This window comes from Parasteatoda tepidariorum, chromosome 9 (assembly GCF_043381705.1).
Source record: "Parasteatoda tepidariorum isolate YZ-2023 chromosome 9, CAS_Ptep_4.0, whole genome shotgun sequence".
Classification (NCBI taxonomy): Eukaryota; Metazoa; Arthropoda; class Arachnida; order Araneae; family Theridiidae; genus Parasteatoda; species Parasteatoda tepidariorum.
Window position 1 is genome coordinate 85,909,921 of NC_092212.1, and position 26,003 is coordinate 85,935,923.

At 29.0% G+C, this 26,003-nt stretch overlaps 1 protein-coding gene across 3 annotated transcripts in view; it reads right to left on the bottom strand.

Annotated features, from left to right (window-relative positions):
• The window catches only part of LOC107449489 (non-POU domain-containing octamer-binding protein), a 79,649-nt gene that overhangs the window by 48,628 nt on the left and 5,018 nt on the right, over positions 1-26,003 (bottom strand). For all 3 annotated transcript variants that reach the window (XR_006226205.2, XR_006226204.2, XM_016065016.2), the window contains exons 3-7: positions 22,942-23,237; positions 20,867-20,921; positions 18,134-18,257; positions 13,045-13,074; positions 12,840-12,956 (exon numbers count right to left, since the gene is read on the bottom strand). Coding sequence is in view for 1 of the 3 variants with exons in the window: in XM_016065016.2 (XP_015920502.1) it covers positions 12,840-12,956; positions 13,045-13,074; positions 18,134-18,257; positions 20,867-20,921; positions 22,942-23,237 (622 nt within the window). In the remaining 2 variants the exon portion in view is untranslated. The remainder of the gene's footprint in view (positions 1-12,839; positions 12,957-13,044; positions 13,075-18,133; positions 18,258-20,866; positions 20,922-22,941; positions 23,238-26,003) is intronic.

A 26,003-nucleotide genomic window follows, 5' to 3' on the forward strand; every position in this document is an offset into this window, starting at 1 on the left:
ATGCAATATCTAATTATAAATTCAATACGTAATTTATAATTATATGTATGTGGTTTATAAGTAATTTGTTAATTTAGTTGTATTAATAAAGTTTTGCTGTGTTATTTTATCAGTTTCTCATAGTTATTAAAATAAGGCTTTTCTATACTTATTTATGCAAAACATTGAAGGAATGCAAGTATTTTCAAAATTCATTCATTTTTTTTCCTAATTGCTGCTTTCTAGTTATCACATATTTAAACATTAAAAAGCTCAAAAATTAACATTATTAATTAAACTAGAGTGTAATTATAAACTGTTTAAGTTCCTGTCGAAAAAACGTTTTTTCCATTTCTTCCGCTTAAGTTAAAAGAAACTTATTTTTTCCAGGGAGTGGAAAAAACGTGCCAGCCAGGTTACTGCATTTGCTAAAAATATTTTATGAGTATATGACCTCTGAATTTAATATCATAAAATAGTTCCTTTTCATCTTACAGATAAAGCTATATGCATAATTATTAGACTATTTTCTAAGTTTAAACCATTGAATTTTGCAATATTTTTAGCAATATAATTTTAAATAAAAAGATGTAGGAACGAAAAACCGAATTTTTTGATACTTTAAACCATTTTCAAATCTGCCACACACAAAAATTTCAGGACAGGAAAAGCAAGGACGAAATATTTTTCATCAGAAAAACCCAGTTAACTAAGAATGAGGCAAGCATCATATTCTTTGGGCAAACTAATAAATACATTTAGATCACAAATGTCTAGACCAAAGATTTATATAAAAAGCATTTTCACTATTTCTCATTTTTTTTAAAAGTTCTTTTTTAAAATAAATATGGAATTAAAAATGTCTTATACCCTGAAAATAACTATTCACACTTCTATTTATCTATATATATACAGAGGAGCCCCCGTTTTGCGTTGTCCATTTCGTACATTATCCCGCTCTTCAGTGGCGTAGCGAGGGGTGGGCAAGGGGGGGCATCATGCCCCGGNGTTAAGCTCGCTACGCCACTGCCGCTCTTATGTCCCTTTTTAGGATTGCCACTCAAATCTGGAAAAAAAAATTCCCTGTGTTTTCCCTGTACATATTATGTACAATATATTAAGAGGAAACAATAATTACTGTGCTCTTGAGTGAGCAATATTGGGCTTACTATATTGATTAGTTTTAATAGCTGGAAAAACAGTTGAACATACTTAAATAATGTTAGAGTAATTGAAATAGTTTATTATAGCCGAAATATCATGGTTAAATATCCCATAGATGACACTTCGAGTGGTCAACATTTTTTAAAAGACAAAAATAAGAAACAAAATTCCCTGTATTTTCACAGTTTGTAAAGAATGAATCAAAATTCCCTGCATTTTCTCCGATATTTTACGTGATTTTTAAGTTCCCTGTACTTTACAGGTCTTCCCTGTGGAGTGGCAACCCTGTTTTTTTATTGGACTGTGAAAATTATACCGATAATGTTAAATTACCCTGGATTTTAAGTTACCCCTTTTTATGAAAGTCCTACTTTATGCATTTTTCTAAGACATCGAAATCATTTTTTCTCTACAAAGCGACTACAAACTTTTTCTGACTTTTTTCCCCTCTCTTTTCTAAAAAAAGAAAACAAAAAGAGAGAGAGAGACTGGTTCTATCTTATTGTCCTTGCTATCTATGCTTTCGAAAATATTTCTACCTTGAGTAAAAATCATTGAGGGTGGTGGGGTGGCAAAAGCACAGGAAGGGTGGTCAAAGGAAACATGGGAGCTTAAATTGTAAAATTAATGAATTTAGAGAATGTCTCACAAAAGAATTTTTTAGGTAATTATTTCTTTTTCTTGATTCCAACTATCTCCAAGATACTTCCAAAACAAACATAAATGTTCTGAAATCTCTGAATATGCCGATTTATACATTGTTGGACAGTGTCAACTAAAACGCATTGCAAATGGGTTTAATAAAGTTTCTGGATATCCAACGAAAACGTGCACAGGTCGGAAAAATATTGCACGTCTGAAGATGCCAATGAGCAAAAAATAATAGAGGATATACCAACAACTGATCTAGAGTTTGAAAGCATAAAAACTTTGAAGCATATAGTATAAGGAAAATTTTTAAACAATAGCAAGTATTGAGAGCAATACTGTTGAAATTGCAACAAAAAATAAAAAAAATTTAAAGATTAAACAGTGTTTCTATTAGTTCATCAAAGTTTTGAAAAATATGCAAAAAATCAATGTATATTTTTTTTCAATAATAAATACAAGGAACTAAAACAAAACCTAATATACACAATTTCTAAGCTGAATTTTTTTTTTNAATTTTTTTTTTTTTTTTTTGTGTGTAAAAAATATTTACCATCAGTTTACTATTGCAAATGAAAAAATCGGGCAAATGAAAAAAGTTAAATATTAGTCTTTGTAAATGTTCACATCTTCACCTGAAAAATCATGTGCATTACTTTCACTTTCGCTTGTGAACGCAATTTTTTTTTTCTATGTAAATTCATCAACCATCGTATGCATAGCTGCCAACATGGATAGGAAAAAATCCAGTAGAATTTACGAAATATAAATTTCCTGATAACTACTGCAAACTATACTAAATATTTTACTTTTAGGGATTTTATTTTAATCAAAATACAAAAATTTTACTACACTAAACACTATAAATGATCTTCAACATTTTCCATTTATAAATAAGACAATAAATGTACTTAATTTTTTTTTATTATGTAAACTCATAATTTTGAATACTAATAAACAAGTAATTTATGATTGATAATTGAAAGATTTTTTTAAAATTAGTTTAAAAAGGGAATTCTGCAAAAAATTAATTGAAAAAAATAAAATAATAATACTAATAAATAATAATAAAAATAAACTGAAAACAAAAATAAATAAATAAGCTTTAAACTGATATAAATGAGGCTTGTTTCATTAAGTATTAGTAATATTTGTTTAAATATTCAAGCAAAGCAATAAATGGTGTAAAAATTCTATTTCAAAAGGGATTTTTTTTTAAGAAAGCTTACTCAGTTTTAGGGAATTTTCTAAAATATGCAAAAACCAGGAGAATTTTTATTAAACCAGTAGACCAGGAGAAACTGGCAAAATCCAGTAGTCTACTGGAAAATCCAGTAGAGTTGGCAGCTATGCTTATAAGNGTGATCTCCAGTTTACTTCTGTTATCATTTTTTTAGCGTACTCTGCTTTGTGAGTTAAACCCACAGTTGGTGCAAAGGAAAACGGAAAATCGGGGTTCAACTGTATATATATGGACCTTGAATATTACTTACATTTTTAGCATCATAAGTTTTTCTTAATTGATTAGAATTTCCAATCCTTAAAAAGTGGCCATTGTTGAAATACTGAAATTAGCCAATAGAGGAATTTCCTAATTTTACCCTATTACTCTTAGCAATAAACTTGATTTACGATGAAAAATCACCTTTTTGTTTAAGCTTTATTTTGGACATTGATTTGCACATTGATTGAACATTATTTTGCAAACTAAATAAACAAAAGTGAAACTATATTTTATGACACTATTAATCAGCAGTGCAATTATCAATGGTTCTGGCTTATTGCTTTACAGGTCATTAAACCTTCCCAAATATGTAAGAATGTGTAAATTTTACTAGTCATTTACTTCATATGATTAAAAAGGCTAATTGCTGACAAGCACACAGTTTGGACTTTTAGCAGTATCAATTCAGTTTAAGAAAATATAAAAAGTTTCATTATGTGGTCCATAATTCAAGTTTAGAACAATTGGTATGTCTCTGTATTCAATTAATGTTCTTTTATAATTAAAGATTTTTAGTTTTAACAAGTAGTTTAAAACTTAGAATTCTATAACGTAAAATTTACCACAAGATTATAAACTCTTGAAAAACATGACCTTATTAAAAACCCTCATAGCACTAAATGTTAGCTATACAACTCTTACATTACCATTACAGAGTTTTTTCTCCTTATATACCTAGAATTATTCACCTCGTCCACCTTATTGTAGTTTGAAGAAAGTTTAACTAGGAAAGTAATTGCTGTTAAATTAACCAATCAAGAAATATTTCAAATTTCTATAGCTAGTATATCATTTAACATGTTGACTGCCGCGCACGCTTGCAGTGAAATCCCCTTCAGGCCACGAGTACTGCTGTATGAAGCGCATTGATCTAAGCACTCCCACCGTTATTTCAATAATGCAAGCCTATGATGGTCACAAGAATAATATCTCGCTGCATTTGTTTCCATGGCATCATACCTGCTTATTTGTGTCCGTTGCTGTTTCTCATCTCGCCAATTTACAACATAGGTATGAATCTTTGCCGAGTAAAGAAGTAATTTAAGTGCGACCTAAAGTAATTAATCAAGTGTGATTTTAAGTATTAAGAATTTTAAGAGTGATTTTGGAAAGAAAAATAGAAAACTTAGTCAAATAGCAGTGAACAGGAAAGCTTTTACAAAACTCAATAATTTTCTTAATAAATCATTTTTATAACAATTCAATAGTTTCTTTACTTCCTGTGAAATATTCTTCAATACAAATGAATATCCTTCGCGAGTAGTCAAACAAGCGTCACCCCATTGGGGCTAGACCAGAAACTTTGCCGTCACCCAAATATGGGTATGCGGCTGTCAACCTGTTAAAGTAGACACCCTAGATTTAAAGTAATCAGCAATAATTTTGTATAAGATTTGATTTTCAGAGAACAAGAACAAACAACATAATGGATTCACGCATGTCCGGTATTAAGAATAAACACCCAAAGAAAAGAAATGAATCTTTCATTTAGAAAAGCAAAATTTTAAGCTTACTCACAAAAAACTAATGGATAAGATTGAACAATGATACTAATTTTCATAAAAGAGAATGGGCATTATTTGGAAACACACTTCAGAGTATTTACAGAAATTGTATTCAGTATTTTTAATATCACATTCAAAGCGCAAGAAAATATGAATGGATAGCACACGGATGAAAAAATATATTAATAAATAAACATTTATTATCTGGAATTGCAACTAAGTGCAAATAGCAATTCAATATACTAGACGTTCCACTGTATAATTATCATATAATAATTCAAATATTTAGTAAAGATCAAAGAAATCAAGATCTGAGCAAATTTAATTATACAAATTAAAATACAACATAACAATAAAGTTCTTATTGTCAGAATACCTGGAAAAGTAAAATGTGCTTATATAATCTTAAGTTAATTACAAACATAAAATTAGGAGTTCATAAGCCTTCTTAATTTATTTTATGAACCTGTAATAAAAGAAATTAACTCATTATGCTCAAGTACTTAGATAACCACCCTTCACTTAAGACTTTACTTCGAAGAAAGAAAAAAACCTCACGAGCCTCTATTTTGGATCAAAGAGGTTATCTTCATCAATTCATTCATATTATTTACACTCTACTATTATTTTAAATTTAAAAGCTTTTTTATCATATTAACATCTTTAGTCACCACTGCTCTTCAAAATTAAGAATTTTGTAGAAATGCATGAAATGAATTTGGGGAATTCATCTTCAGGATGCATAAAACTACAGAAGAGTGCAGACATGGACAAAAACACAGATCCGAACAATGAAAAATCTAGATAATTTAAGAACTTTAAAAAAAAAAATGGCTATGATGATGCTATCAAATAACTTTTTATCATACGTTTTGCTGCCATGCATTCATTTTCATCAGTACTTAAAACCTAGTTAAAAGGGAAAAAAATATTTTTCATAAAAGTTATTAAATTTTGAAACTTTTTAAATTTATACTTGATACACAATCCTAAAACCATATTAGATAGAATTCGCAAATATAAAAAAAATCACATCACAGGGCTGCCACTGATATCTGTAAAAAAAAATCCGTGCATATATTATATGCAATCTATTATGAGGAAACAAATTTGCGCATTACTAGAATAACGATGCTAGTTTTGCTTACTGGAAATAAGGAACAGCTCAACATAAAAGAAATAATGCTATAATCAGGGTTGAGAGTAGTCAGTAAGTAAAAAAGAGGAAATCCGAGAATGAATATATCAATCCAAAAATTTGACAAAAAAGTGTGATTTTTAAATTTGCAAACCATGTACCATAAATCCCGATGATTAATTTTCAAATTGTATGAATATGAATCACAGGCATGATTTTAAATTTAGAGAATATGAATCATAATATGTGGCTTTTAAATCACGTGAATATGAAACTCTATATCGAATTTAAATGCGAAATACAAATCATGATGCATAATTTTTAGATCACGTAAATACGAATTACGATGGATAATTTTTAAATCGCTCGAATACGAATCCCAATGTCTAGTTTTTAAAGGACGTATAAATATGAAAATCGATGTTAGATATTACAACCGCAAAAACGAATCACGACATTAGATTTTAAGCTCGTGCTAATACGAATGTGCAAGTTTTAAATCACTTAAATCGATGATTGATATTAAAATCGCGTGAATAAGAATCGAGAGATTTGCAAAGTCTGGACTTGGAATTTCTAAAAAGCTTGCTTGTATTGTTTTTGCTTAGACATAATAAATGAAAATTTGCAAGATTAATTGAATGAGCAAATAAATATTTTCATCGCAAATCAACCTCCATTTTCTTGTAATTTTTTTTTCGTTTGCCTTCACGCCAGAAAACATGAAGCAGCGATGTCTGAATTACGAAAATACGTGCTATCCGGCAGGCGGATAAAAATACGGAAAATTTTATTTTCTTTGAGTAAAAGCGGAGAGAATAGCTAAAATAAGCAAAATTGCGGAAGGGTTAGCAGCTAGGACGTAATTTGAATTTTCTGTTGATCTTTGAAAATTGTAAATAAATATAATTATTTCATTTCAACATCTAAACTTTAAAAAAAAAAAAAAAAACGAATCTTTTCGAAAATCAAAGTTTTTGATAAAAAGGTTGAAATTCGAGAGACAAAAAGCGAAAAAAATCTCATCCCTGTATAAAGGTCAACCAGTTTTATCCCAAGGAAATGATTTTTAGAGAAACTTCAGAGGGAAGACTTCAATACATTCGCTCTGCAGAAAATTAAATTCCTCATACAATATTTTAATTTGTGCGAAAAAAATTTCCACGGAAATTAGCAGGAAAAATGGGAAAATCTGAATAAAAGCAGAAGTCCGCAAAAGAATCACATTCCTTTATAATAAATTAAACAATTTAATATAGCTGAACTATCATCTTTGTATATCCCATAGATTATTGAGAAGTCTGCATTTCTTTAAAGACAAAAATTCCCTTTTTGTAAGAAAAAATTCATAATTCCCTGTCTTTTCCCTTAAGATTATTTTTACATTCTCTGTATTTTTCCTGTTCTATCTGTGGAGTGGCAACCCTGCATCAGGAGAGTCCTGCTTAATTATAAAAATAACAATTTATTGGGCACCATTAGCATGTTAAATATTAAAAATACTAAACATTGTTTGTATCTAAAAAATGAAAGCAAACAAAACAACCAGGGGTGATTGTGGCACAAAGTAAAAAACTCTGAAAATTTCATGAGAAAAAAATAGATATCAATTTATATATCATACATCCTTCATACTTAACATAATTTTTTGAACTTACATTTATAATTAAATTACCTATTAATACAGAATATATTTTTTTGTTTAGAGTAACTCATTCAAGAAAAAATTTACTTCTCTCGAGAATCGAGACATTGGATTATAAAAGAGTGAATTGAATCTGGATATTGGATTTTAAGAAACTCAAAAATACAAATTGCAAAATCAAATTTTTAAATCACATAAATACGAATCACAGGTAAAACTTTTAGATCGTGTGAATACAAATCACAACGCACAGTTTTTAAATCATGAATAAATGGTAAAATCGATATTTGATATTACAAAAGCACAAATACGACTTGTGGCACTGAATTTTTTGAATGTGTAAATACGAATCGTAATACTGGATTTTAAAAATGCGTACAGACAAGTTGCGATATTGGACTTTATTAAATCACGTGAACTGGGATAAATACGAATCGCAAAGTATAGCTTTTAAATGAGGTAAATACAAAAAACTTATGTTTGATATTACACTCACATGAATAAGAATCATGATATTAGTATAATCCGATACAGTTCCAATCATACAAAATGGCGAAAACCTGCCAAATTAAAAGAATTAAATTGGCGGACAAAAATATTCGTAATTCTCCCTGTAATTGGCAGAAGAATGTATCCAAAAGTTTGACTAATGAGATTTAGTAAAAGCTTTAAAATTTTATTGAATTATTAGCTTCTTATTCTCAAGATACGTGGAATTCTACGATATTAGAGCGAAAATCACATACAGAATTCCGGGATAGTCCTGGAATACAATCACCCCTGAAACAAGCATTCTTTTGAGTAGTTAAATAAAGTAACAATCCAGCTCTTTCATATAAAGCAAATTTAAAAAAAAAAATGAGAAACAGAGATAAAAAAGGAACTTTTTAAGTTTCTTAGTAACTTTTTGATCTCTTTCCCAAGCAACAGAAGATAAATCGTAATCAGGTACTGAAATAAGAACAGTTTCAAAAACTGACTGCTTAAAAAAACATTTTTTTTCGTTTATGAACTTCTTAACATTAAAAACTCAATCACTAAAATCCACTAGTCAATTGAGGTCTTTGCCATAAAATTCCTAATAATGATGTTTAGCTGTTCATAGATTCAAACTATTTCACAGATCACAGAAGAAAAAAAAGAAAGAAATTAAGTAAACATACTTTAGTATCCTGGACTTATCACACTTTACAACTCTTAAAACTTTTGTAAAGAAACAAAATATATTTATAAAGAAAACAATAATAAACATACAGTTAAAGCTTTAAAGCTCACTAATTCTCGAGATATGGATATCTGCTTAACAAAAATTAATAATGTTCAATAAAGAAGGAATAAATGCATACTTCAGTTGAAAACAAAGAACAGAGTCCTTAAAATGGCAACAACACACTTAAGCTAATTCGTGAAGAATTAATTAAGGGAAAACGAATTTTGTGTGGAAAAACAACGATCATAATTATGAAAATGCAATTATAATATAAGTAGATTACGTCGCCCAAAATATCCCTTTTAATACTTTTCTTTGATAAAAAAAAGATTATTGATTTACCATGCATAACAGGTCAATTTGTGATAATTAAACTAATTAAACATTTTTATTAACTTGATTTGACTTTTTAGTAAGTTCCTAACCAATTAAACTCCAATTGCACATTAGTTCCTTTTAAATTAATAAATTAAAAAATTAACATAGTTCACAACTCATTTTCCCAAAAATGTGTCAATAAAAGTTGGACTTGGAAAAGTTGGAAGTGAGCATTCATCTAACTTTGTCCAATCAAAATTCGTAATAAAACATAAATACGCTACTATCAAAAGAGCAAACGATAAAACAAGATTTGCATCCCAATGCTTAATAATGCAGTCACTTAACATTTATTACTCAACTGTTACACTGTCCATTCTTCAGATTTTGAAAATTGAATTGGAGGGACTGGATATCAAACTTTCAAGTACAGAAACATGAAAAAATTATTTTTTTTAATAAGGAAAATCTCAAATTTTCTAAATTCCACATGGAATAAATTTAAAATTTAACTCTAATTAAGTTTCAGAAAGTGCGTAGCCAAATTATTCAACAAAAAATAAGCACCTTTTAAGGACTCAAAAAATATTTTCAAGCACTTTAAAAGTAATATCATTAGGGTTGGAAAGTTTTTGATAATTGACGGTTTTATATTGTTTTAACAATCATGTAAAAAAAAAACTTTTGGCATTGTTTTTGACATTTGTCAAAAATCATGAAATTTTGAATCATGCAAAACGAATGGCGTTTCATATGCTACTGACTGACAATACGCCAAAATAGATTGGGGTTGAATGAATTGTGAAAACGTTAAGAATAATGTGAACTGTGTCTTTTCGCATAATTTGTAGTGAAAATCAAGCACTTTTTAAACATACCCAATGAAAAAAGCACCTTTAAGGGCTCCTAAGAAACAAAAATTGAATATAAGCACCTTTAGACACTTTTTAAAAATGCTACGCACCCTGTCGAGCAAACCAAACAGTCAAAATAAATGTTATAATCTTAAGTAACAAAAGCAAATGCTTTTTTTTTTTTTACAGTGGGCATAGAATCAGTCAAAGGAAGAAAAAACTGCTCCTGTACTTAAAACCAGCAGTTAAAATACAGCTAAAATTATTACTTTAATAAGACAAAAACACATAAAAAGCTGTGAAAATAGCATACTTCAAATGCAAGTTAATCGAAAATAGTCTTTTTTCTTTTTATTTCTGAAAATGAACAATAATCATAAAATGAAGATAAAGAAGTTCTATTGTTATAAAGGAGCATTTCCAGTTAAAGGCCCTGTGGCAGAATTATGGCAACATTGTCGCACAATGTTGCAGAGTTTTTGTTGAAAGATTTTTCATTTCGGTTTTCCTTTCCGCAGAATTTTTTGCAAAGATGCCTTTCTTGTCCAGAGTCATGACCATGATTTTTCTATTCTCATTTGAGATTTTTTAAAAAAAAAACCTGTAATAACCGGCTTAAGCTAGAATTTCAAATTAATAACATAAATATAAAAAATTTAGAAATCACAAACATTTAAAACATAGTTCGGTCCAGAAATGTTTTCTTTTATTATTTTTCTTTAAAGTACACCACGTTTTACGTACACCTATTTAAGTGTCTCTTTTCTTTAGAGTCCTATTCGAGTGATTAGTGATCTTTATTTTAGGAATTCTGCACGAATTTTACGCTTTTTAATTTGTGTAATGATTTACAAAATTTGAAATTGCATTGCATTTTTCTGCCTACAAAATGCAAGAATACCGCCTATAACAGAATTAAAAAAATATTACTTTTACAATTAAAATTTTTTTACATTTTTATTCTAATCTTTCTTCTATAAACGCAATGTATCGGCTACTTTAAATTAGTAATTGTTATAATTAAAAGTATCTTAAAGCAAAATATTAGAGCTAAGGAAGTTTGTTGTCAAAAGCCAGAAAAAATTCTGTCACTGTATTGGTAAGCCACATGTTAAGAAAAGAGACATTGAACTCAATTTGAGAAAATAAATGGCTATGCAAAATAGAAACAGAAAATGAGCTTGCCAATTTTGAAAAAAAAAAAGAAGAAAAAAAGAATAGTACACTTTTGCAAAGTGATATCTGTAGCAAGGAGAAAGAAAATTGCTTATTGAATTGAATTGTTACAAAGAAAAAAAGTTGGACACACAATAATTAACAATGAATGAGTCTGATTCTAAACAAGAGCAGCATAAAACACTATAAAAATATAAGTTTTTATTTCCACCAATATAAAACATTTTTACTCAACACTCTTAGAAAACTGAGTAACAGAGATGAGAATACAATTTTAATTATATTTAACTTTCTTTAATCTACTTTATACCCCAACTCTTAAATTTAAAAATCCCACTTTTATTTTTTCTAAAATTAATGGAAATTTGAAAACTTTTATTAATCTTTAAAAATTTTACGAAAACATTATTGAAACAAAACCAGAACACAAAGCCCTGTACAATGGGTCCAATTCCAAGTAGGAGAACACACCAAAACAGAAGACAATTAAAAAAATCTGAAAAATTATGGAATTTGAAATTTTTGATTTCCACGCTACACCCTTTTGAGAATCAACAATGCAGGTAAAAAAAATTTATTATGACTATTTGACTGTTCCAAAATAAAATATAACACATTATCTTCAATTTGCAAAATTTTACTGAGACATACTGGTAATGCTAAACTTAATACAGGGTATTGAGCACATCAATTTTCCTGACTTTTTTTTTTTTTGATAAATTCTACATTTTACCCATTTTTTTCTTCTTTTTTTTATGACAGAAGCATATTTACTTGTTACTGCTACAGATTTCCACACAGTTTTTAAAATCTAAATGTTTTGAAATGCATTTATAAAGTAACTCGAATTTAGAATCACATATTTCAAATTACGTATAGACTTTTAAAAAGGATTTATTTACTATTCGGGTCCACGAAATTTGAATTGCGCATTTGAATAATTATTTTATGTTGTGCTGTAGTCCTACTGATTCCATTTCAAATCTTTGACTTTTTCAAAACGGGAGAGCTTCGGAAACAGAGTGCGTAAATTTTAGACAAGAGTTCACTTTTTATGCTGGAAAAGAATAAAATGACAAGAATTTTGATATTGGATATAATGGTATCAGAGTCCACACATTCCTAATCGTGCATTTGAATAATGATACAATTTTTTTATCATAAAATAAAGGAAATTGGATAAAAATCCAACATAAATCGGAAAAGCGAAGGATTTTCTACCGCGGCAAGATTTATTGTCAAGATTTATACTTCAGCTTCACTCTGAAATAAAACACTCAAATGTCAAAATGACTACAAAATTCATAGAAATTTTTTGTATGCCTCACCCACATCTTAAATTTATTATCTCTAAGTTTGATAACTGCTTTCAAGTCGCATTTTAAAATAGACTAGATACTTATAGAATACAGAAAAGGATTAAAATTTAGTCAAATAAAAAATAATAATAAATAAATAAAACAGTATGGTATAATATAAATGTGATAGTGGGAAATTACATTGCAGGCCTAGTCATAAAAAAACAAATAAAAAATAAATTTTAAAAAAAAACAGAAAAGTACCTATGTTAATTTTCTGTAATTATAAGATAAGTTAACTTTAATGAAGAGATTATTTAATAGAGCACACGATAATTTTACAAAATCTCCAAGAAAGTGAGAAACAGTTTTCATAGAGAGAGAGAGAGAGAGAGCTTACCGGTGGAAGTCCCATACCAGCTCCTTGCATCATTCCATTGCCATAATTAGCAGCAGCATTAGGATCACCGGGCATTGCAGGAGACATGGGACCAGGAGGCATTTTTCTCATTTGATCCTAAAAAGGCAATCACATATATTACTTTCTACTTTTTTGATATTGAGAAAATAGAGATAAATAAATGAAGGATAATGAAGATGCATACCCTGTCCATTAAGTCACCATAACCACCTCCCTAACAAAGAAAAAAAAAACATATTTAGAATTTTTATACATTATTCAGACATAGTTCACATTATTGAGGCAAATCGCATTCGATGGCTGGGACATAGAGCCGGATTATACCTTTCGTAGGCCCTAGGCATAGCCGTTTTTAGGCTATCCTCCCCTCTTTTCAAAATATATGCTAAAAATTTCTTGCATATTTTATTTAAAATTTTTATTAATATGGATTTTAATTTACAAATTTGTTTATCGAACTTTACATGCAATACCGACATACTGCCGATATTGCAGTTGATATCGATAATACCATTATGATCAGTTTGATCGATAACTATGTAAACACTTCACCTCAACAATACAACAAACTAAATTATTTTTGTCAACAAACCCTTATAGATCTGAAGACCAAAACACAGCAAAAAAATAACTTTCTTAAAAGCAGAAGGTACGAGAAAAAGGGGCTGTCCACCGACCGGGTGGCCGGACGCAGTCGAGAGACACCTAAAGATGATAGGAATAACTAACTGGAAGGTCATGGCCCAGAATAGATTGAGATGGCAAAAACTTATTGGGGCGGCCTCGGCCTGCAATGCCCAAGAAGAAGAAAAAGACATATTATTAGTTGTGTATTTTACCGTAATGATATACTATCTGGCATCCAGACACCCTGTGGTGTGGACTTAACCGCATATTAATAGGATGTTGGTCACCCTTTAACATAGACAGCCTGCAGACGAAAACTTTCCACCAGTTTTTGATAGGAATTGACATAGCTGAAGTGAGTGCTTGCAGAGAATGGCTACATAATATGCGCTTTGACGCAACCCAAAAGGATTTAGATCGGGGCTTTTAGAAAGCCAGTCCAATTTTTGAACACTTATTTCATGTGTGCGAGCCTCGACTTGTGAACGGATAGAAATGGGCCGAAATATTGCCATAGAGTGCAGCATTGTCCACATACATCTCAGAGCTTATGTTTCCAACCACAAGAATGAAACGGACACAGACTAAACCACGAGAAACACCCCCACACCATTATGCTTCCACCGCCCTAACAACCTGGTGTTCGGACACGTTTGGCCAAGATAGTGTATAATAAATAAAAATGACAACTTTTATTAAAAATTAATTTATCTTGGGCAAGCTAAAAATAGCTGAAACTTTCAATAAGAATACAAATTATTATTTAACATACTGGTTTGATAAATTAATTTCATTTTAGATTCATAGATGAAAGTGGTAAAAATATCACTCTTATCTAACGGTACTAAATTAAACATATTTATAAAAAAGACAACATTGAACAAAGGATGCTTTCATGCCTGCTAACTTTTAAAAAAAATCTGATGGCAAGGCAATTAATGCAACACTACAAGCATAGATTCACTTCACGCATAACCAACATTAATAAAGCAATAACAGGGTGGTCACTCAAATCAGGTTTCAAATTTCCCTGATTTTTCCAGGTAAAAATCTTAAAATTTCCAGGTTAACGTGATTTTTCCCCCTTATAAAGTTATATGATGAATACAACAAAAGTACCAATATTGTAAAATATTTTATTTTAAATGATATTTTTTTTAATGTATCATGGAAAAAATAATTATAATACATTTATTTTAACAACTTAGTAATTTTTTTTTACGTTTTGGTAAAAAAAAAAATTAAGATGGACGTGGAGAAAATAATATGTTTAGCATGTAAAATATATTGTTTTTATTGAATAAAAAAGTTTAATGCGTTACTTTCGATAGTTTTTGCACTAAGTGCACCAAATGGCAAATACTGAGACACTCAAAAAAACCTTTGACAAGTATTGTTTAATATATTTTTATTAGGGAACTAATGATGTAGGGTAGAATTGCCGAATACCGAATAGTCGGCCAAACAAATTTTCCTTTCATAAAAATCATTAATAGATATTTTTTTTATATATAAATAAGTTTAGTAATTTTTTAAAATTAATTAAAACTTAGCTATATTATTGGTGTATAAAAAAATAAAAACTAACTAATAGCTAGAAAAAAAACTGAAGTTGTTAAGTTGAATAAAAAAGAAACAGAGAAATAGTAAAAAATATTCTCTCAATGCTTTTACAACTAGAAAAATGCACTGTGAAGAGAAAAAAAAAAATTTTCATTTTGCTTCTTCCTAATAAACACTTATGAATAAAAAAAATTATATTATATGATTATACAACATTTAACATATTTCCCATACATTGCCGAATTTTCAGCAGCTTCTTAAGGTAAAAGGAGAAACAGTTTTGAAAATATCATCTCTGGAAAAAGAGTAACATTAGCGCACTTTCAACAATGTTATTATTACACAATGTCCAATTTTAAATTCGACATTGTGAATCGAATTTTAAACGAAAAATCAAATATTTACCAACAAAATGTTAAGATGTAACAGATAGTTAATTCGTAACACCAGATAACGCTATCCCTCTATCCGCAAAAACAATAGACTTCATTCTGACTTAATGTGAGATGACGCAAGACGAGCTCCAAACCATCCTGGATCCCTTTTCCCCACTCAGTTTGGGCAAAACTTCTTTTTTATGTTAGCAATGTTATGTTGTTACTCTTTATTGTTAAATGTTTAATGTGAATGTATAATTAAAAATACTGAGCTCTTTGTATTGGTATTTTCCTTCCATCATCTTCCATCCTTACAAACATAATAATGTTAACATATAGTTGGTCCTTAAAAGAAGCTTTTTTAATTAAAACGTGTTATGAAAGGTTAAAATGAAATTGAGAAAATTAGTATCAATACAAAAATTGTAATGATTTGTTAACAAACATTGCTGCTAGCGATTGCAATAAAATATGTGATTGATTGGCTTTGCTGATAAAAATAATTCACTGATTTAATTAGGTAGGAGTACAAAAGTTTTTAGAAAGAACGTAACATTAATTACTATTAAATTATGACCTGTCTATTAAAGTACTAGAATCTATTAAATTATGACCAACAAATCTATTAAAATATGAGAATCTATTAAATTATGACCAACTAATTTGTGAAGAATTTAATGAAATTAAAAATACTAAAGCATTTCTAATCATTTAGTCAAAAGAAAGAAAACTTGAAGCATCGAAACAAACTTGAACGATAAATGGATTCAACCCACAGATTAGAAGTGAAATAAATGCTACTTATATAAACAGAAACAAATATCTTAACTTCTTCTTCAACCTCCACCACAATTTTTGCCTTTCTTAAACTGCATAGTCTCCGAAAGTTTCTTCATTCATTTAGCAATCATGGGATTTATGTGGCATTGTTAGTTTAACAGGGTTATAATGGAGTAAATTTTGATGTATGCATAATATTGCTAACTTGATATTTCAACTGTTTGGTAATAAATTTCCATCTAAAAAAAGTGGGTATTACGGATCATAAAATAATTCAAATTAAGAAAATCTACAAAAAAAATTCCAGCTTTTTATCTAAATTTCCCTGACTTTTCCAGTATAAAAAAATTTCCTGATAATTCCAGGTTTTTAAGGTGGGTGGCCACCCTGAATAAGATAACAGAAGTTTTAATTATTTGAATGTAATGATAGTCCAGTAATTATTGGTAAATGATAATTATCAAATGGTAATTATTTGAAACTGATGCCGGGTCCCAAAATTGATTTAAACTCGTTTAAAAAAATAAAATTAAAAAAAGAAGTACAAGAAAATACTTTGTCAGCCTGAGGTTTTGAGACTTGATACATAAGTCTGATAGTTGGCAGATATGGGTTTTTTTAAATCAAAAACCTATTTCTGACATGTAAGTCAAATGTTTTGCAATGTAACCATTTCTAGAGGAAAATTTAGACAGCTAGGTAATTTTTTTTATTACTTACCGACAAACAGATTGTTACATAAAACTATTTCATTAAAAGATTGCATTAACATATTTCAAGAGTCTGCTGCAACCAACAATTTTGTTTTCTTTAAACTCCCGTTAGTCTTGCGGTTACTATAAAATAATCTGAATGATTTTTGTTGAGTAAAGTTAATTCCTGATAACAGTTTTGTATTCATTATTGCAAATGAGGACTGGAAACTGTTTCACATGAAGCAGGGTATCTGCTAAAATCTAGCAAACGCTTTCCATGACTTACACAGGTTAATACTTTATTAAAGAGTTGAGGGTTAGGACAGAATGGATTAATCCACAGTTTAAACTGTAAAACCTTTTTACTTAAATTATGTTACAATTTTAAAAAAAACATTGGGAAAAATAAAATTTTAATTTTTGAACAAGAAACAACAAACGATGAGTGAACATGGTATTATTGAAAAAAGTTTTATTATTATTTTTAAAATTGCATTATTTATCCTTATGCAAAAACATAATTTATCAGTATTAAGAGGATATTTATTCATATTTAAGGGATAAGATATTCACTTTTGTTGTTCAATGAATTGTGGAACTTCAAAAGTTTTAAATCTTTTCCAATTATATTCTTTTCTAAGTTTAAGTAAATTGTATAAAAAGTATTTATTAATATAATTATTATGTGTACAATGGTTACACATATAAAATTTTTACTCTTTACCAATATTCAAGGTTTTTTGAACACTTTAAGAAAGTTAAACCCAAGTGCCCTGTCTTAAGTCCCAACCCTGCTTCATTACTCAATATAATCAATAGAAGATCTTAACGAGTGCCTTCCTTAAAAATTATATTGTTTTATCTGAGCAATGTTTTTTTAAATAAGCCAATAAAAAAGAACTGAATTATTAATCAAACAGTAAAAAAATAACAAAGCAGTTGAAGGTAACATAGAAACTAGAATATTTTAAAAACATTCAAATATTGCAGATTTACATTTATTTGAAATACAAATTTCCAGTAGGAATTGAACTCAAAATTGTAAATCCTGTTTTTTCATTTTGTTACAAACATTAAAAAATGGAAAGGCTATAAAGATCAAAAATTTAAATATATTAAATATTTTTAAAAAATAAAAGAAACCAGACTTAGAAAAATTCAAAAATCACATGGTTTTAAACCAGCCAAACCTGAATGATACAATAAAATATTTTTAAAAAAAATTACTTACACTCATCATCATATTTTCTTCTTGACGTCGCCTTAAATCATTTCGCAAGATTTCTTCTTGCTGTTGACGAAGAATCATTTCTTGCTGACGACGTTGTTCTTCCCTTCGCATTTCGTCTTCACGCCTGCCAATTAACAAAAGATGCGACTAAATATCGAAACTTAACAAGAAAACATAATTACTTGTAATCGTTTTTCTGCTATTTTCACATTTGTTCTTACAGTTTTGATATTTTAAATATAATATTATGAGACTTTATTTTTATTCAGAATAATCACTTTTTGACACCTGAAATCACAACAATTCCTTCTGCATAATTTTTCGCATTTAAATATTTTTAGATGAATTCGAAAACTAGAATTTTATTGACTCGCTTGTTTGTTCAGTAATCTTCAAAAATAGTTCAATGAAATTATTCAGCAGTGTTTTGAAAATAGTAGATGGTTTGCAGTTTTCTGCAAAAATAATCATGCCTTCATTAACAGTCATTGACAATCGGATTACCTGAGGGCAGGTGTGGCCTGTCAACATTTTTACAGCAAGGCATGATTCAGAACTGATTATGGATAAACAAAATGCCTACACTTTTTTTCTTTTGGAAAATCAAAATAAAATCCCGTATTTTATACTCAATAGTTGAAATTTTTGGTTAAAATTCTGAAAATAAAATTCAAATTTAGAATGAGGAATAACAGAACTGAAAAATCTGACACCTATATTCTTACAATATGCCCTGACTATAGAATTTTAAATCTAGAGTCACTTAAAATTTTGAGCTTGCTTAATATAGGTGAAGTATAGTACAGTACTAATTAAAAATTGGATTAGTATTGAAGAAATAAAATATTATGATGATCTCATGGTCAGTTCTAAACTAAAATCTTTATCCAATTTTGTTAATTCCTGATTCAAATCTTAAATTTGCTGATCCGATTCTTCTCGCCCCTTAATCTTTAATACAATTAGGACACTCTCCCCCGGAAATTCTTTGCACATTCCATTTCAGCCCTACTCTTTCTCCGAAAACAGCAGTTAGCGGTGCAAGAGACGCTCGGTGCTTTCGAAAGTTGAGAGTATTATACTCCACGTCGCGCTGTTATGTGTTTTATTTCTGATAACCCTTTTTCGGCCATGTAAAAATTGCACTGACTGCTTTTTTGCTAATATAGAAACTTCAATAAGCCTTCCAATAAAAATTATGAATTTTGATAGCAGATCTTAAAAATGTTTTTCATAAAAACATAAACGTTATCCTCGATTTTTGAGAAAACTGTTTGCGATGGATGTTTACTTATCAAGAATCCCAAATCCGGGAGTGTGCTTCAACTGTCGGTATTGCTGCCAACACCTTGGCTTCCAGTAGGTGTCCGGTTCTCACTTATTGATTAATGAATAAAATTGATCTCTAAGATGGAGGAGAATGATCGTCAACATGCAGTCTTAATTTGATTTCGTCTAAGTCAGTTTCATCTAAAATTTCCTTGTTCCTGAATTTCCTGCCCTTCACCCACTTCTCTACCAGTGACTGCGTATTGGATACTGTTTTTGCCGTTCAATATGGATCCTCATAATAAAGAACTTTTAGTTTAAATTAACTGTTTTATTAGTGACTTATTAATCTAGATTTCCTAGAAGGTCGCCGTGTTGCCACGAGGCTTTACAAAATGTAATGTTCAGAGGATAGATTTGAACATTTATTCTTATTGTGACACTTCTTTACTTCTTCTTTAAGCAAATAAAATGATAGCGATCAATTGTCCCCTCGACAATAATTCTAATGTTCAAATTTAATGTACCTCTTTAAAGTTAAATTTTGTACAAAAAAAATTTCTTTATCACACTAAAAATTTTAAAAATAGAATGAATTAAAAATTGTAGCAGAGAGAACACCATTATAGCTGCAACCATTTATTACTTTGAAATTTTCAAATTAGTTTTCTTATCAGGGTTCGTAGCCAAATCTTCTAACAAAAAGTAAGCACTCATACATTAACAAAATGCAAAATAATTTTCAAAGACTTTACAGGATCATGATAAAATAACTAATTTCTGACAAAGAACTCTTTTCTTGATTATATTAGCCATTAAAAAATCATCGAGAGATTTTTCGGTTCGATTTCAGAGGGTGGAAAATGAAGCTTGAAATTGAGAATATCTTTCAAAATGCAGCAGAGTGGATCAGCAAACATGTAAAATGATTGGCGCTTCCATACACTATCGACCGACGGTACATCTATTGTGGTTGAATGAGTTGTGAAAACGTTGAATAAAATGTGAAAAGCAAGCTTTTGAGTGGTGAAAATTGACATGGTAAAGAAAAAAAAAACTCATTTTCGAAAAGGGAAAATGAAGCATTTTTTAAAAACTCCCCATGAAAGAAGCAGCTTCAAGGGTTTTTTAAAAATCGAAAATAAGCACCTTTAAGCACTTTTTAAAAACGCTATGCACCATGTCTTATGTATGGAGACAAGAAAATTAAAATGGTACCCCAGTTCTAAGCTTGAAGCCTTCTTTTCCACCGAAAAACATCTTTAACACAGTGCAACAATAATTGAAATTAAAATTTAAATTTTATAATCAAGGCTTAAAAAAAATATTTTAAAAAATTTTTGGTAGAAAAATATTGTATTTGAAAACATTTATTACACCACTTTATTCTGAAATTTTAGTTAAGAATTTTTAAAAAAATTAACATCCAGAAAAGTAACTTGTTGAAAAGACAAATCAACCTACCTCAGTTCTCTTTCACGCTGAATCAGAGTACTTTGCTCTTCCATATGACGCAATCCTGAGAAAAAGAAAGAAAAATATTTTTAGCTGTATATTTTGAGTTTCAAATGTAATGAGAAAAGAAATTAAGATGACATAATTTTTTGTGTAATAGCTTTCACACACAATCAGCTTAATGATTTTAAATAGATTTAATTATGTGAATTGAATGTTCATTATTTTGAATCAAAATTTCAAAAAAAAAATATGATTTTTTTTCTGGGGGGGGGGGATAAATAAATATTACTACACATTCTTTTAAATTTTATTTGATTAAAAATTAGTGTTTAAATAAATATTTTTAAAAACATTAGAATTCCCTGTAATTAGTTTATTTACATTATACTTACTATTATTCCCTTTAACAACAGTCAATAACGCTCTTTCTTTTTTAATACTTAAATCCATAACATTAAAATTAGCTGGGAGGTAAATACTATTTAACAAAATGGCTTTTTTTAAGTAAAAGATATTTAAATCCTTTTCTATTGGCTTGTTATCCCTGTGGCGGAGCTTTCCCCAAAATCTTTTTCAATTCTGCTCTTTTCTTTGAGATTGTTCCCCAGTTAGTAATTCTTAGGGATTTTGAAATCCTCTTTCACACAGTCAAGCCATCTAATCTTAGGCCTACCTCTAACCTTAGAAGAAGTGACATCTGTGGCAGAATGTTTTCAAACTTGTGGCTTCTTTGAATGTGTCCATCACTAATATCTTTCTGCAAGGTACTTTTAATAATAACAAACATATATGCTACTCATTTAAAATGACAAAAGCACTGTGTTAAAATTTTTTTTTTAAATTCAGCATGTAATATTATGGGTGATATTCTCGAATTTTGTTGCACAAATTATCTCCTCCTTCACATTTTGTAAATAATCATCACAGCAAAAAAATAATTAAAAAATCATGCAATCCATAGTAGTCATTGCCAAAAATAAGATAGACGACGAAATAACACGAATAGGACTTCTCAGATGCATGTTTCGTTTCGGGATTAGGTTGTTGTCATAAATAATACTGTATAAAAATATCAGATTTAAAAACTATGGAAAAAATCAATAACAATAACTGCCAAAAATTCAATACAATTATTGCCTTTAAAAGTAAATACTCAAATGCACGATTTGAATTTTTCATGCTTAGAATTTATTGGGATATTTAAAATCCACGTGAAAATCAATGTCGAAAATATAATCGAAACGTTACGACGATTTACGATACTATCGATGTGACTTGAGCGTATCCTAAAGTGATTATCTATGGATGATTCAAATATTATGTGTAAATTTCTCTAGGAAAAAAAAGTAATTTTTTTAATCTTTTGAAAAGAAAACTCTTTCTGCAGGAACTCTGTAACATTCTGCGACAATTTTGCTTTGTCACTGCCATTCTGCCAAAGGGGAAGTGACCCGTAAGCTTTAAGCGGTATATTTTACTTTTATGTATTTATTGATATCAGCTTCTTTGAATAGACTGTATAGTTCAAAACAGCGGTGATTGTGACACAAGATATTAATTTATATACTATTCATATTTAATTTTTTGACCTAAGATCTATAATTAAATTACCCACTGTAATAAGGAATATCACACTTTTATGGTAACTAATTTAAGAAAAAGCTTCGTTCCTACAAGAATCACGATGCATGCCTTTTAGATCTCTTGAATACAAATAGAGATGTACAATTCACAATGAGTAACTTTTAAATCCAGTAAATACGAAATCAAGGTTTTATATTAAAATCTTGTGAATATTTGCCACTTCACAATATTTGAGGAAAATCACAGAACTTGCTCTTAGTTTCTAGACCTGGAGGAATTCGGAAAAATTTTCAATATCGGGGTACACCCGGAATACAAGGCAAAAATAAGAAATGAAATTCCCTGTATTTTCCCTGTGGAGAGACAACCCTAATTTAAAACAAGTGATTAAGTGATCTTTCAATAAAAAACTAAATGCCATAAAAAAGCAATTTGATAAAAATAAATGGAACGCGAAGACACAAAATAAAACTTAATTAAAAAAAATAAAGACATACTTTCTCTTAAGAGATTAGCTTCATGATCATATATGGCAAACTCCATTTGATCGTCCAAAGCCCGCCTTCCTTCTTCAATTTCTTTTTCGAGGTGATCTCTCTTCTGTTGTTCTAATTCATACAGTCTTTTCCAGCGATTTGCAAACTCATATTCAAATGTGCCTGGCTCTGCGAGGCGCGGACCGATCTCCCTTTCTTTCAAGTACTGCTTATTACTTTTCTGAAAGTTTTTCTCTGGAAGGCCATCCTCTTCATCCCTATGTTCCAAAGGCTCCACAACAACGGGTCTAGGAGAGCTTTAATAAAGATAGAAAATCTTATTTCTATTTTTATATGATGGAAGGTTATTGTTATATGCAGGGTATCTGCTACATTTTACATTTTCAATTCCATGTCTTTTCATGACTTTCCAAGAATAATTCCTAGAATTTTTCATGACTTACTGAAATTACTATTTTCCCCAACAAAAACACAACAATAAGTCTAAAAAACATTATAATAACCTTAACCGAAATGATAGATATAACCAAAACTGTTTTAGTCTGCATCTTCATATTTATAGATTTTAAACTTGTAAAACAGAGTAAAGAAAGAGTTAAGGAAATAAAATAGCTGAAAAAAATACAACAGCAAAAAAAATTTTTTCTTTCTGCAGAATTATTAAAAGATACTTTTCTTGTTCTAATTTTTCTGTTCTCATTTCACTATAAAAAGAATTTGCCAATGACTAGATGATTTTAGCTAGAATTTTAGATTGAGAAAGTAAAAAAAAAAAATAACAATAAAAATTCTGAAATCACAGAAGTTTAAAAGATAATTTGCTCCAGAAATGATGTTCTTTGTTTCATTTTATGAAAGAACACTATAATTTTTAAGGAGCATAATAAAAACATTTTACATTTTAATAAAATATGACTGTGAGTGTGGATTTTGTTACTAATTCAGATATTCAGAACACTGAAATTGAGAGGATTCCATTTTAAAAATTAGATTTTTCGGCAACCTAAATCCATGACTTTCCATGATTTTTTTTTAAAAAAATAGTTAAAATCATGACATTTCATGACAATACCAAAATCCTTGACTTTTCTCAGGTGCGCAGATAACCTGCATATGCATGTTCCGTAGTGGTTTAAAATAAAAATCAGGAAAGCATTTTACAAAAATGGAAAGTCATTTTTGGTGTAATTCCAGACCTTAAAAGGACAGGGCGCCAAAAGCTGAAGAACACTGTTTCCCCTTTAAAAAAAAAGCACCCATCACAAAACTGGGCATTGTTAGCAAACATTTGTATAACTTTTAAGACACCCAAAATATACTAAGTTTTTAATTTTATCATTAATACAAAATCATACCTCTTTTTAAAAGATAAAATCTAAAATAAAAATAATTCCTCAGTTAAATTCCCACATTCTATAAATTAGTTTAAAAATGAGCGAATTCATAAATTTTGAAAATGTTGAGTGTCTTAATAAAAACTTATTTTAAGCACACAGCAAGTTTAAAAACAATTGTAATTATAATAACTGCCGTAAAAGCAATCGAAGACTATTGTGGACATAAGACGTAATTGTCACGAATCATCAAGCGTGTGAAATATTGATTACTAAAATATGAAATTTGTTAGCCCTGACATGGTATCAATTACATCCGAATAAAAAAAAAACGAGGAAATCGATCAAACGATCCATAAACTATGTGGATTTACTGTAGAATCAATCTGAATTGCGAATGTCAAAAAGTAACTCCTAAAATCGAAATACTCACTAAAAACTACCAGAATAAGAAAAAACAAACGAAAATTGCCAGAAACGACAATTATAATGGAATAGTGGCTAATCAAATATCTTAAACTCAAATTAAAATTTGAACGTCATGTTAAATCCTATATTTTTGTTACCATAATATATAAAAATCATGTAAAAGAAACCACAATAATATGCAAAGTTAAAACCTTTGAACAGCTTCGATATTCACCAATCATTCCAAGTACAAAAAAGCTTATTTACAATTGACAATAAACTTACTTACAATATTTTCTAAAATAGTAACTGCAGCTCGATATGCACAACCTTTATATCAGGCATGTTTTGGAATTTAGCAAGTGCATAGTTAGATTTTTTTTATTTAAAAAAAAAAAGAGTTTAATGTGGAAAAGGTTTTGTCACTTTTAAAAAAAATCACTCTTCTATGGTAGCCTATCTGTGAGACATTAATTGTAGTACATGAATTTATATAACAAGGTATATAGCAAAAATAGAAAAAGCAAAAAAAGGTGGGATAAATTTTAAAAACATTTTGTTTCAATACTGATTTACAGTATTTCAAACACGGCATTTTTCTTTTGTTTCACAGTATTTTTGCAAGAAAAGAAGTAAAAGGGGAGAAAATAGCTAAAATAAGTAAAAATGAGAAAGGATTGGTAGCTATGTAGTTTGAATTTTCTGNGATTTACAGTATTTCAAACACGGCATTTTTCTTTTGTTTCACAGTATTTTTGAAAGAAAAGGAGAAGAAAAAGGAGGAGTTATGTTTTTCACTCCTTTTCATTGTATTTGAAACAAGTTTCAGATTTCACTTTTTAAAAATAAATGCTCTTCTATGGTAGCCTATGTGTGAGACATTAACTGTAGTACATGAATTTATATTACAAGGTATATAGCAAAAATAGAAAAAGCAAAAAAAGGTGGGATAAATTTTAAAAACATTTTGTTTCAATACTGATTTACAGTATTTCAAACACAGCATTTTTCTTTTGTTTCACAGTATTTTTGCAAGAAAAGTAAAAGGGGAGAAAATAGCTAAAATAAGTAAAAATGAGAAAGGATTGGTAGCTATGTAGTTTGAATTTTCTGTTTCTCTTTGAAAATCAGTGAATTTTCTGAAAAAGCAGAAAACTTATAAAAAAAAGTGAAATTTTTAGAAAAATCTGAATTTTGGATAAAAGAGCTGAAATTCAAGAGATAAAAGTGAAAAAAGCGGAAATCCGCTAAAAAGCGGAAAAATCTCATCCCTGAAAAACAATTCTGTAAGAAAATAATTTTGCAGAACCATTATTGCTT